At 34.6% G+C, this 15,204-nt stretch overlaps 1 protein-coding gene across 6 annotated transcripts in view; it reads left to right on the top strand.

The window, feature by feature from the left end:
• The window catches only part of atp2b3b (ATPase plasma membrane Ca2+ transporting 3b), a 608,455-nt gene that overhangs the window by 585,042 nt on the left and 8,209 nt on the right, over positions 1–15,204 (top strand). For 2 of the 6 annotated variants that reach the window (XM_051933863.1, XM_051933862.1), the window contains one exon: positions 6,537–6,687. The exons of 3 other annotated variants lie outside the window; for them this stretch is intronic. In XM_051933863.1, coding sequence (XP_051789823.1) covers positions 6,537–6,687 — 151 coding nt within the window. The remainder of the gene's footprint in view (positions 1–6,536; positions 6,688–15,204) is intronic. One more of the 6 variants, XM_028813571.2, reaches the window with a different exon arrangement.

Raw genomic sequence — 15,204 nt, 5'->3', positions numbered from 1 at the left:
GCAACATGTTCCACATATTATTATATATTATAATAACAAAATATATACTGTATGTTTTTTAATCTGCTTTGTCATTGGTGTGTGGTATGGTAGCACAGTGGTTAATAAAGCTTAATGTATCCAGTGTCCTAGGTTCAAATCCAACACCCGTTTTTTGCCAAACTGGAGTTTTCCCTGTTTCTTTGTTGTTTTTCTTCTGGTTATACTTTCACATGCTGAAAGACATGCAAGTTATTTACATTATGTTTACTTATTTGCTTTTGCTGTTGCTTTTATCCAAGGCAACTTACAACATATTAGATTGGTTGTATTTCTTTTGTTATTCCAGTTGGAGCACAAGCAGGTGAAGTTACTTGCTCATGGTCACACAGTATCAGTAGTGGTATTTGAAACCACAGCATCAGGGTTTGAAGCTCAAACCCTTAACCACTACACCATAGTTACTTCTTAGGTGGCGATTCTAATTTGGTCCCTTTGTGGGTATGTGCATGAATGGCCTGACCAGGGCTGTTTCCTAACTTGTGCCCAGTGCTGCTGGGATAAATTCTGACACTCTCCCATAATCCTGGACTGAATTATATGTCAGTGTTTTTTGCAGTGAGATATGTGAAAAGATCTTATACTAACCCTGGATGCATCACTATTTGCCTACCCTTAGTAGAGGAAGGGATCCTTATAGTATCAACAATGCTCATTCAGGTGCTTAATCCTGTCCTGTAGCTATTTGCATACCTGATAAGTACACCTGAAATGTATTAATTACAATAGATGTTCATTCTTGAAGAAGTGATTATTTCTTACAGAATAACATACAGGTTTACTAGTTATTTGACTTTAATATGCCAGCACATAGTGTTCAGCTACCCAAGAGTTTACAACACTTGAGATTAGTGTGACTCTTTTGACTTCTTTTTCAATGTGAGGGTATTTTGGGAGTATTTGCTGAATCAAGAATTAATCCAATTAACAATGTTAATTGAACTGAAAACATTAAAATAAAACTAGAAAAGCTTGTCTGCTCTGGATATACATCTTATTCACAAACTTTAAAGGGTCTTTGGCAAACTATGTATGAAACATAAACTTCAATATACCCACATTTCTCCCACTAATGGGAATGTGAGCTACACTCTTGAACCCTTTATCCATCCATTTTATATCTGCTTTTTCAGTTTAGGGTTTGAACCCACTTCTGACAGAATTAGGTGCAAGGGGGAATCAAACACCGACAGGGTGTAAGTCCACACTTAGTCATATGGGGCATTACTCAGAGTTATCAGTTAACTTGATGTGTAAATTTGTAAATCATACACTGAGGTGAATCCCCAGGTTACAGGTTCTGTAGAAGAAGAACAAAAATAACTAATTACAATAATCCTTCTGATCTGATTTAATCTAATTAACAAAGAAACAAAACATACAATTAATGCTCAAGAAATCAAGAACCACTGAGAAAACTAAACAGTTTTCACTGACTATACATAGTCTCTGGATATTGAAATGATTTGTAAATTTGTAAAGTTGTAAATTTCTATAATTAATGCTGTCTCCAGGAAAGGAAAGTGTCTGCTCTAAATGGACCAGACAAAACCCTCCTGAGTACAATTAACTGTGTCTGGATTTATTCTGCATGCATTTCTAATTTCTGCATGCATTGATCTCATCTTTTTGCAGTATCATTGAACTAGGTCTCAGTCTGGCCATTTGCATTAAACCTTTGTATTTCAAGATTTATAAACACAGGTAGTCACAAATCTTATCTTATCTGTGATATATTGTGGAAGAAGCAAGTTTCACTCTTTAGCTAAAGAGGTTTATTGAAAATAACATGCAGTCAAAGAAAGCAAGGCATTAACAATAACCTTGCTTTTACTGGAGCAATTCTGTTATCAGATTTATAGCCATAATGTACATTGAGTTTCAAATTAAACACTGTAAGCTTGTAGCAATGAAACTATCCTAAACATCCACTATACATTCTCACAATAGTCCCCAACTACTTTATTTATTTTAGTTATGGCAAGCCGAGATCCCTTCTAGCCCAAGTCCAGTATGAACACCCTCCCTCCAGACTCAAGTGGGGAAAAAGTGTTAAAATAATAAATTACTGTCATTAATGAAAATACATAAACACAAAATATGCATATCAAATACAATTATTCACTTACACTATATATTTCCAACAAAATAACAATGAATTTACATGAGAGAGTCCAGTAAGAATGCGTTTTTGATGAGTTAAATGTCTTGTTTTTTCCTATCATAATATTTGGATGTATGCCTATAGAATTTCAATCCCAGTTTGAAAACACAGAGGATGATAAACAAAGAGGTTAAACTGTAATCCAAATCAATTCTGTTGATAATCTGAAAGCCAATTATTTAGTGCTGCTGCTCTAAAAATGACTGTTAAGCTGAACCACTGATATACTACAGAGCTCCTCTACAAGGATGTTCTCTTCCAAAGATGTTTTCCAATGAACCCATATGCTAATGTTCAGCAGGCTTAAGCAGTCACCAGTGCACTAGTTATATCAGATAGGAGAGGGGGGAATGTAACAAAACCAATTGCTGCAAGCTATTAACAATGGCAAACTGTTTACCTTTACTGTGAATTCTTATCAAATGTATCATTGTAAATTCCTACAGGCCTATTTCTACAATATACAAAGGGTGATCAAAAAGTCTGGTGCCTGATCCATTGAAGAATATCTTAATGACCAAACAAGTTTAATTTTTAAATACAATTCTTTGAAAACAAATACACTTTTAACAGTCACACAACTTTTCTGTTCTACTTAGATAAAACATTTTGTCTTGTTTATTCAGCTACTCTTCTGTAGTTAGGTTAATTTTTTAGCATTGTCATCCCACAGAGGTACTTTTTCAGATTGGTCAGTGTATTCACATGGGACCAGGTATGAGAGATTATCATTTCCTTGAATCTAAAGTTTCTCAAATTAGAGAGCTTTATAATGAAGTACAGGAAAGATGATGAAAAGCTTTGATCTTTGTATTTCCCTAATAGACTGCCATAAATTAGCATAACGTTCACTGGTTATGTTGGCCTTTTGTGGCATTAAATCAGTATGGACTACACTGTAACATAAACAATTGTTCATACTGGCTTAGACATTGAGTTTCTTTGGCAGAGGAGAATTATTTGCTGGCCTGATATTCGTCCTCGAAGATTAGGTGCAATGATGCTTCATTTCAGGCATCAATATTCTAGGCACCCAATGTGCACAGACCTTGCTTGTGTTCAAAAAGAATCAGTTCAACTTAACCATTACTAATCCATACAGTGTTTGCTATCTAACTCTCTGTCACTCTTCAATTCAATCCATTCACAGTTAAATTTTTTTTTGTCATTGATTTCGAAAGACATCTTGCCACCATGGAATTCTGTAGCCCAGCTCATCTATTAACTGTGTCAGATGACGGAGGTTGTTTCTTGTACATGTTGACTTGGCAATAATGAATCTCTGAAGGCATATGGTTGTCTAGCAATAGTAACAGAATGGTAGAACTATATTCATTTCTTGTTTGTGGCATCCATGTTGACTTGGTTCAGAAATCAGAAACATGCAGTTGAAAGAACAATTTGTGCACCCGTAGTAATCACCTACATTTCAGCACTAATTATACAAATAATGTAATCAGATCTTCTAATTATAGACAAAAACAATATGCTTAAACTAATTGCACTTCTTCTTGTCAATACTGAATACATTGTTTAAACAGTCAAAATATAGGTGGGTGAAAAGAATGTGAGCCTTTAGTCTAATGACTTTCCTAAAAGCTAATTGGAGTCAAGTATACTGATATCAGTGAGGTGAGTTTGGACATGCCATGTTTACTGACAGTGTCTGGTTGTCTTATGAAAGATCTGTTCATATTAATCATGCCATGACCAAAAGAACTATCAGAAGTACTACAGAGATGCTTAAATTTGAAAAAGACTACAAAAGCAGTCCACCAATCTACAGTAAAGAAAATTACCTACACATGGAGGAAATTCAGTACTGTTGCTACTCTCCCTAATAGTGGGTTTCCTGCAAAGATCACAACAACAGGGATCAATGAATTCAAAATTGTATCAGGAAATTGTACAGGACAGTAATAATGTAGATATAATGTAGATATGCCACATGAAGCTTAACAGAATTGTGGTGATGTAATCCAGACTTTATCTTAATATAGAAGCTGTGGCATGTCTTGTAGAGACCTGTTCATGATCCCAGAAATATCACTGAACTATTGTACAAGTCTCATCAGCAGCTAAAGGAAGTGCTTGATTAAGGCTATTACTGCTAAAGAAGGTTCTACCACTTAACTAAACACAGGGATACACATACTTCGTTAGTTAGGTGAAGGCCGACTTTATAATGTGTAATTATTGTAGAAATCCAGATGATCCCAAAGAGTTCACAAACTACAGTATTTGTAAACCACCTGTGTTCATGTTTAGTATACAGGAGCTAATGTTTTGCCACTTACAAAATCAGTACCACATAATACTCCTTTGAGGTTCAGGCTGAAAACATTTTGATCATCTCTCATATTTAAAGGTAATTCAGAGCTAGCTGTACTTTTTCATTTTTAATGGATGGCCAATCATAAAAAAGCAGGTCCTTACTTGGGAAATAAGAATGACTTGTCATTCACACTCCTCAACTTACCTCTCAGTCTTTCTTCTCCTTTAAGCATGTGATTGTGATTATCTTCAAACAAATATATGAAGCATTTTTTCAGAAAAAAGATACCCAACATGTGTTTCAATACAAACAAATGATTTCCAATTATAAAGTAAAGGAAACATTCTAGTTACATTTCAAATGATACACAGTTTGTCTCTTCTGTTGCATGAAGTAATCTCACAGGTAATTTCTGTTATAGAACTTATGAAAAAAAATTTTTGTCAATATCATGCATCCCTGCATGAAAAAAAAATATAATATCCTAGACTGAGTTTGTTTTTTTGACTTTTTTCTTTTTGTCCTGCCACATTCTAACATGTTTGTCTGATCACTGAAGGTAAATTAAATATAATTAAACAGAAACAGTCATCTGCTGTGAGATTATGTCTTCCAACATAAGTGATGCAATACATTTCTTCAAGACGTTATGATCAACAAGACAGCAGATCACATAAAAATGCTAAAACAGACAGCTCTGTTGCAACTTGCATCTGATGTAGATTTAGTCCAACATGCATTTGTTGGCCAAAATAAAAGTGCTTTTGGTCTTTCTTTGTTTTATTCACCGTTCCTCCTACCCAGTTTATTCACTGTTCCATATGCCTTCCCATGACCAAACTCAGCTAATATATCCATTCTGGCCTGTTTATTTCCAGCGTATTTTAATATCATATGATAGCATGATAAAGGTTATGATCTATACATAAATATTTCTGAAACCACTGAGCTTTATTCTAATCATGCAGTTGTAAGGCTGTTTTTTAAGACTTTATATTTGTTTTCAAGGATTCTCATCTTAATAAAGGTTGCTTTAAGCCACCAGATGTAACATGCTTGCACAGGCACACTCACTTCCAGTAAATCTTTAAATTTTGATATCATGTCTTTGATCCACTGGAAGATACCTTTGCATGTACGGAAAGATTTTGCAAACGCAATACAAATGGTATATGGTCACCAAATAAACCATTTGAGTGTGAGTATTGTGAGAAAGCAAAGGTACCCACAGTGTTATCTTCCTAAGCCATCTTGATATTCAGTTTTTTTATTTTCATTGTTAGTCAGATTCCTGTTATGAATTGTGATCATTTAAATATGGGTAACTCCATATAGCATTTAATCGCAGTCTTTTATGTAATCACAAAGATGGCTCACTATGACACAGGAATTCCATACTAGAGATTTTTTGTGAGTTAAGCTCTGAAAAAATCAATTAATTATCCCAGAAGTAAAAGCACACTATGCATTAATACACATACTTGCATGTCACTTTAAACATCATCCCTTTCACTTAAAGTTAAAATATTTTTGAGTGTCAGACACCATAAATTGACTTGATATTGAATTTACTAACATGAAAAATTGTTCACCTCTAACATGGAACTTCAGACAGTGAGATCCTAACCATTACTCTTATGAGCTATAGGTTTGGTTAGATTGTCATGCCATTTCCCCCCAACAAAGATGATTGTGGAGGTGGATGCACTAAAAGGTAGGTTAACATTTACTGGTGATTTATCAAGATTTGGGTGGGAAGATTTCTTTGTATCAACCTTAAATGTCAAACCTAATATATATATTTTTTTTAACTTTCTTTAATTTGTTGTGGGTAGCTCATTTTATTCAAGGTGTGCTGTGTGTGTTTTTTATTTATTTTATTTTTAACATAACACATAACCTGCATATAGTCAACATGTGTAAAAGTATTTGCCTATTAGCATCAGAAGAAGGTTTACTCCAGTGAAGTGCTGAAATTGACTCCGTATTAAACCTCCCTGCTCTTCAAGGCAAAATAAGCAAACTGTAGTATAATGTCCTTCTTTCTTTCTCCTGCAGATGGAGGTAGTGAGTACATTCAAGAGAAGTGGTTCGTTTCAGGGCGCAGTGCGTCGACGTTCATCTGTTCTCAGCCAGCTCCATGATGTAACCAATATTTCTACCCCCACTCACGTAGTTCTTTCCGCCAATGCGACCAGTTCTGCTGGGAGTGAGTTTAATTTCATTACTGCACATGACAAAAACAAAAAAGACAGAAAAGGCTAAGCTTAAGAGAACTCTCTATTCTCTTTTTTGCAGTCATTTGGTTGAACAACTTGTTTCTCTCTTTCTTTCTTTCTTTCTTTCTTTCTTTCTTTCTTTCTTTCTTTCTTTCTTTCTTTCTTTCTTTTTTGTGTGTTTATTTGGTTTGTGTCTGATGTTATGTTTGTGTATGTGGACTGTTCTGTGCTGTTGTGTGAAAAGCCATATTCTCTTCCTGACATTATAACCAGCAGCTATTCTGTTTGAATGTTTCACACATCTTATGAAGGTTAAGATGCATAGATGATTGTGTAATATTAAAAATGACTTGAAACATGAAAGCCATGAATTTGGTTAGTTAAAACATTTTGCTGATAATCCATGGAATTTGTTTGAATAGTTCTGCCTGTTTCGGCTGAGATAAATCTTTTTTACGCATTACTCACTGATGATTAATTTTTCTGTACAGCTTTTGACTCATTTGAAATACACAATTTCCAGTTGTACACCTTACGTATAGATGACTACATAATTCTATTATCAAAACGGAGAAAACATAATGACGCCAAATAATCACGTTAAATTTTAGGTAGTGTACAGATAAGTCTGTTTTATTCTCAGTATATGGCAGAGATTATATAATAGATGTTACTTTTATTTAAGTTTATAGCTTCTAATGGAGAAGGGAAGAAATAACCAAGCATACATTTTGATATGCGTATCTTAATAATCATACAATAATATCTAATATATATTTAATAAGTGCATATAAGCTGGAAATAAGAATGCACAAATGGTAGTTAATTGAGTAGATAATGTTGCTTGGATATACTGGTGTACCTTTCATTAGTAGTCCGGGCCTGGTTTACAAGAGAATTTTATTTACTCAAAGTGTAAAACGGGAAGACAAATTTTAATAAAACTTTACCTATCAAAACATTTCTTTTAAAATCAAAAGAGTTTTAAGGCAGGTAAAGACTAGAGAATATGGCTATGATGTTTTTCTTTTGACTTTCCTCTTGGTTTCTTCGTGCCTACCAATTCTAAAGTGTTGTGATGACTATTGCATTGCCATTCTCCACTGATTGTTGTCTTTTTTTTAATTTATTTTAACATAAGAAATTTGTGTGTAAACCTTCGAGTATAAGCCCTATGATTGTGATGGTTCTTAAGCAAATACTTACATACTTCTATTTACCATTACTTTTCTTTTCTTCCAGATCATATAATTCAGGTCCTTTGATGCTTTTGGCTGGCAGCAACAAGGACATTAAGCAGGAATATCATTAACTGCATTGATTTTTTTTCCCATCGCAGAAGACATCATTACCTCTGTCTTTCACTCTTTCCTTCTTTCTCTCTCCCACTTTCTTTCTCTCTCTCTCTCACTGTCTTTCTTTAGGATCCTTTCAAAATGCAGTTGTAGACTGCTTTTGAAGAAGATGATGTCTTTTGAAAATCTCAGAGATGACAAGCTATATAAACAGATGAAGACATTGTGTGTTTTGGATACATGTGCATGCTTGATGCTGCTGTCTGTTTCTGAAAAAAAAAATAGTCTTACGGTTTTACTAGTGTCATATTTTCACATTGTAGAAGGGGTTCAAGAAATATCATCCGGCATAATGAAAAGATTGAGCAATGAAATGGTGCAATGTTTCAAAGGAGGAGTATTGTAGTAAATCACAATATGTTTTATGTTTTAAAAAAATTTAATATCTATCTATCTGTCTTTCTATCTATTTATCTATCTATCTGTAGTTCAGTTTTAATGGAAGATGCAGTTTAGTACTGCAGTTTCTCCTTTGACTTTTGACTTGTCTTAAAAGTTATTTAACCTGATTTGAGTGTAAGAAGTGTTAGTATATCTCAACTATATCTCTATTTATTAACCTTTTTAAATTATTTTGGCATAAAATGTAATATTTTTAATTCACTAATAAGATCTTTACAACAATGGCTATCCAATAACAAAAATGTCTGTCGTTTTTTTCCTTTGTTTTCTCTCTTTTTATTTGTTCTTATTCTCTTTCTCTCTTTTTTTATTTTTACGTCTGTCAGTTCCTAAACACTGTCCTGTCAATGTTTTGTGTACTGATGAACATTTTACCCTCCCTTTCCATGTGTAGTTGATTGACCTGTCCTTTTTGTTTTTTTTAAACTTCATCTTTTTGTGTTATGAGTCTATACATTTCAGTTTTGGTAATCAGTCCAATGTTTTAATTAATCAATAAATGCTGTCATTATTTAATTCTGAATACAATAAAGAATACTGGATCTTCTCATTTTTTAAAATACATAATTTTTACCACGATAATTTGATAAAAGTATATTTGTTAGGCTTAGTGCTCTTGTATTTGCTACTTGAGTTAAAAGCCACTGAGATCACCAAATGCTTTACAGACTAATTATTAAAAATGTAGCAGTGTCCATATGCATTAATAATTCTAAACCTTGTTTTGTGCATTTTAACAATTTGCTTTAGAATCTGCGTTGCTGGAATTGTGCAGATATACTTAGAATGCACCCACATGCGTAGAGTCCTGCATGCACACCATTACAATTCTGTTGTTTACGTTTGTATAACTCTAAAGCACATCCTCAAAAAAAAAAAAATTATTACCATTTTTCATATGTAGGTTTTAAATTATTAAGGATTAGTGTGTGGCCTTTTCTGACACCAGGAGCCACAAAGCTTCATTTGTATGCATGTATTTGTTATACCAATTAATGGGCTAACCATCTTATCTTACTGAAAGTATTGCATGAGTCATATTAAATAAAACAAAAAAAGGCAGAAATTTGTCCAACATCAGTAGGACTCTATACTTGTTGCAGAGAGGCAAAGTGGTACAGTATTTAGTACCTCTGCATATCAGTTTTGTTGCTAGCCTGGTCTATCACCATTTGAATTTTGCATTATTCCGATGTCCTCAAAGATTCACTGTAATTATTTAATTTTAGCTATATCCCAGTAACATGCAGGTTTTGGGGTAATTCTAAGTTTTTACAGTATCAATGTGTATTAGTCTATTCATTTTTAATACACTGTCATCCTTTGCAGGGATAATTCCTGCTATGTATCAAATGCAACAAGGATAAATTCTGCCTGCTGCAGTAAAAAAAAAAATATATATATATATATATATATATATATATATATATATATATATATATATATATATATTTGCAGCTGGAGATCCACGAAGGGAGAAAAAACGAATCACGCATCATAAAATAGTTTTTTATTCCTGAGCTTTCAGCCCCTATCAGGGGTCTTCATCAGAGGATAATGCTTAGACTTACAAGAATCAATGGCAATATATAGCAAACACATTCAGTGGGGGGTGGGTGGAGGTGACTAAGTCAGTATGATCAAGGGGGGGGGGGGGGGGGGGGGTTGTATAGTTTAATTATTGTGTACATGTCCTTCTTAAGTTGGCATATGCTGGATTTATGTCCAAGTGTCTGTTGATGGCGTTGTCATCTGATAGCCAAGACTCGGCCAACTCTCTGGCACTTTTAGTACTGGCCTTAAATTTTACTTTTACGTTGTCCCAGTTGAATGTGTGTCCTGTCGATTTGGTATGTGCATATATCAAAGATAGTGCGTCTTTTCTTCTGACGGCGTTGCGATGTTCCTGTACACGTGTTGAGATTCTTTTTGACGTTTGTCCTATGTATACCGCTGAGCAAGAATTGCATGGAATACTATAAATTGCGTTTCATGTTTCAGCTGTCGATTTCTTGTTTTTAGCATTAAACAGGACCGTGCGCAGATTGTTCGTGGGTTTATGTGCTATTCTGATGCCCCACTTGGTCAGGGTGTGTGCAGTGCTTTCTGACACATTATGGTGATAAGGGAGTGAATGCCAGGTGGGGTGGGGGGTTCTGATTTAAGTCGATTGTATGCTGATTCCTTTGGCGTCTGCTGTGTAGACTCCGATTAATGAATGTTTTTTGAGTATCCGTTCGAGGTGAAAACAATGCTACGCAGACAAGATTCTACACTTCTCTAGCAACCACCCGGTATCTCATAAACGGAGCTGCGTGAAAACCCTATTCAAACGAGTCCACACTCATTGTAATACCAAGGAAACAAAAATTAATGAGAGACGCTATCTCTTCCACCTTTTCACCTCGAACGGATACTCAAAAACATTAATTAATCGGAGTCTACACAGCAGACGCCAAAGGAATCAGCATACAATCGACTTAAATCAGAACCCCCACCCCACCTGGCATTCACTCCCTTATCACCATAATGTGTCAGAAAACACTGCACGCACCCTGACCAAGTGGGGCATCGGAATAGCACATAAACCCACGAACAATCTGCACACGGTCCTGTTTAATGCTAAAAATAAGAAATCGACAGCCGAAACACGAAACGCAGTTTATAGTATTACATGCAATTCTTGCTCAGCGGTATACATAGGACAAACGTCAAAAAGAATCTCAACACGTGTACAGGAACATCGCAACGCCGTCAGAAGAAAGGATGCACTATCTTTGATATATGCACATACCAAATCGACAGGACACACATTCAACTGGGACAATGTAAAAGTAAAATTTAAGGGCAGTACTAAAAGTGCCAGAGAGTTGGCCGAGTCTTGGCTATCAGATGAAAACGCCATCAACAGACACTTGGACATAAATCCAGCATATGCCAACTTAAGAAGGACATGTACACAATAATTAAACTATACAACCCCCCCCCCCACCCCCCCCCCTTGATCATACTGACTTAGTCACCTCCACCCACCCCCCACTGAATGTGTTGCTATATATTGCCTTTGATTCTTGTAAGTCTAAGCATTATCCTCCGATGAAGACCCCTGATAGGGGTTGAAAGCTCAGGAATAAAAAACTATTTTATGATACGTGATTCGTTTTTTCTCCCTTCGTGGATCTCCAGCTGCAAATATGCAAACCGTATCACAGACCTTCTCTTCCATATATATATATATATATATATATACTATATATATATATATATATATATATATATATATATCAGTCAATGATGTTGCTACAATTATATATTTTTTAAACCACAACGAACTAAGAAGAATTCCTGATAAATAATATGAAACACATGCAACATAAAAGTAGCAAACTGAAGGTTTGGTGGTCACATGGCTAATGTATTGTATAATTAGCATTATTCTTTACCAGAAGATAAGAGCATATTTATTCCTAATTTTTTTTAAATTTCCAACACAAAAAAGTAATTGTGAGAGCATTTTCAAGTTTTCATTCTCCATTTTTTACAAAAGAGTCAAAAAAGTGTGACTCTCGAGTTCATCTGCAATCAGTCTCTTAACAGAGACTGGATTGTATCTTTTATTGAACTCCTGTAGCAAAAGTTAGGCTTAATCATATGAATTTGACCAAATGATTGTGACATTTATTAGAGTTAAATAGTTCAGTTTGGAATTGCAGACATAAATCATAGATTCTGTACCCATCAGATGCCTGAGTTAAGTATCAAATGCACTTGTGCATGCCACATGCAAATTACTATTTTTCTAGAAGCCGCATTGGTATAAATTATGGATTCATATTTAAAAAAGAAAGCAACATTACATACACACACATATTTAGAATCCACTCTGTGGGTGAAATTTGATTAACTTTAATTACCACTGACTTAGGAAGAACAGAAACTACTAAACAATATTTTAATTAAACCCGGAGTTCAATTAAGGACACAATCCAGTAGCTACTTTGATCCTTCATTATAAGAACAGACTACTCTTTATTGAGTATCATGTGCTTGAGTATAGCTGAGTTGGTTTAATCTAAGTTGATGAGAGTATTATGTTAAAGACCCCCTTGTAAATCACTTGAAAGAGAACAGGTTTGCTCTTGACAACATTGGTTTAAAATAAGTTTCTTTAGATCTATCCACCTATCTACTATTTACAGTAATCCTAAAAGCAATATGTGTATGGTGGGATGTCTGTAATGGATCCCAGCAATTCATTGAACTTATTCTCAAAAATATATAACAATTCATGACCTTAGTTTCAGTGAGTTCTTTTCAAAACTCTGATAGTTTGATAGTATGTGTTTGGAGGTTAGTCACAGGAGTTTACAGATCAGTTTTTTTAGAATAAGCGTCTTTGCATTAATTTAAAAGGTATGATAAGAAACAAAGGACTTCATTATATGTAGAAAGCTTTAATGTTTTTGCTAGTGAATTAACAATATGAAAATGTTTGAACAGGTATTTTTTTTTATTAATAAAAATAAAATAACACAGGAAGTAGGTGTAGAGTTTTCATGTGCTCCCTTTGTCCATGTGAGTTTCCTTCAGGTGCTCCAGTTGCTTCCCACTGTCTAAAGGCATGCAGGTTAGGTGAACTGGTGACACTAAATGGGCCCTAGTGTGTGTTAGGTGTGTGTGTGTTCACCCTGTGATGGACCGGTGCCCTGTCCAGTGTTTGTTCCGGCTTTGCACCCTATGCTACCTAGTATAGGCTCCAGTAGAAATGCAACACTGCCCTGGACTAAGTTGTTTAGAAAATTACATGGCATGACGTGATTAGGAAATGTTAAAATAATTTTAAAATAACTGTTAAATTTAAATTCCTACAGTGTCTGTTTGAATTAGGATAGTAGTTTTGTAGTACTAGGGTGTTGTACCGTGTTAGCCATTATGAATGTAGAGAAAAGCCAAGCAAAATGACACCTTTTATTGGCTAACTAAAAAGATTACAATATGCAAGCTTTCGAGGCAACTCAGGCCCCTTCTATATAAGGTGTCATTTTGCTTGGCTTTTCTCTACATAGTAATTTTTAAATTTTTTTTTGTTTTTGCTGTCAACACCAATGTCACTATGACTGTTTTTTTTTTTTTTTACACTTTCAGTGCACTGGTTTTGAGTCCTGTCGCAGTCACTATATATAGTGAGATTTTACACAGTCTCTTTGTGTTTGCCTGGGTTTTTCTCCAGGTACTCCAGTTTTCCTTCCAAATTCAAAAGACATATCTGTTAAGTTGACTGGCAACACCAGATTGGACTGATATGAGTTAGTATGGGTGTATATGTACATTTGCCCTACATCACGGGCTGTTACCCAATCTAGGGTTGGTTTCAACCTTGTACCAAATGCTATCGGGATGACCTCCATGAATGCTGCAACCCTCAAATGGGATGAGCAGATTCAGGAAATGGAAGAGTAAAAGAAGAATGAGGACATATGTTTTATTGAATTAAGTGCTCTATCTTAAAGAACTAAAAGTTTCTCAAGTCAGGTCTGTAAGGGAAAGAAATCAAGAAATTCATGTGGCTATTTTGTGTTTAATGCGTATGTTCTTTTCTGTGTATTTGCTTTTTACTTATTTAGTCAAAAGTAATTTATCATCATTGAGATTCTTCTGGCACTTTATACATCCTCAGTATAAATTGTAGCTTGTTACTTTGCGAAACATAATAACCGTGTCAGTGCTTCAACTTTATCCTGAGAGACTTGGCTGCTTTAATGATGTGCATATCATTTCCTGCATATACAGACTCTGTTGTAATATTGTATTTTTTTATATTTATACGATTTGTACACCTGTCTTAGTTACTTTTTCAAGCCACATACACCAGAATAAGATAGTAATGCAGTAATAATGTAAAGGAATACAAAAGTGCCAGAATAATGTAAAGACATTATTTGAGACTTCAGCAGACTGCAACATTGAATTCTTTGAAGAGCACCATTCCACTTCTCTCTGTTAAATCTATGAATGATCCTTCCAGTGTTGCTATAAGCTGTTTTGATTTAACTTTGAAATCACTTTTCTAACTATAGGATTGTTTAATATATAAAAATACTAGTTTTTGAAATTGATGTATACAGTGCTGCAGCAGAAAAATAGTGAAACATATATTTTTTCTATAAGCAGCATCTCCCATATTGCTGTCTAAAATATGCTCTGTACATGCCAAAAGCTGAATCTTGGAAATTTCTGGAAAGATAGAAACAGTTTAATTATTTTATGCTGCCCTTATTGTTGAACCAAGCTTGCGTGTATCTTGTACTTTAATGCACATAATGTATAATGCATTTTGGAATGGCAATTACAAAATTTTGTCTGACTGTTCAACTGCAGAGGAGTGAAAACAGATCTGACACTTTCTTGCCATGATAATCGTCATGGTCATCTTTCCATTTTGGAATGCAAACCCATGTCCTAGTATCTTCTGCAAAAACAATACTCTTGTTCATGTCCGCATAAAATGGTTCCCAGTTAACGTGTTTAATTTTGACCATGGGTCAGCAGTTCATTGTTGCTTCTCTTAGAGATTCTGTGTGTGTTTTTTTTTTTTTTTTTAATAAAATAATTCTAACACGGTATGCCCAAACCTGCGTAATCCATTTCCAAGTCAAGAGAGGTAGGACCCTGCATGTATATATTCAGTATAAATACTGAATATATAATATATGTTTCTTTTCTCTTACCCTTCCATCTCCCAATTTTGTT

Source organism: Erpetoichthys calabaricus, chromosome 11, assembly GCF_900747795.2.
Source record: "Erpetoichthys calabaricus chromosome 11, fErpCal1.3, whole genome shotgun sequence".
NCBI lineage: Eukaryota > Metazoa > Chordata > Cladistia > Polypteriformes > Polypteridae > Erpetoichthys > Erpetoichthys calabaricus.
Note: the sequence above shows the minus strand (reverse complement) of the source record. Positions and strands in the feature narration are given on the sequence as shown.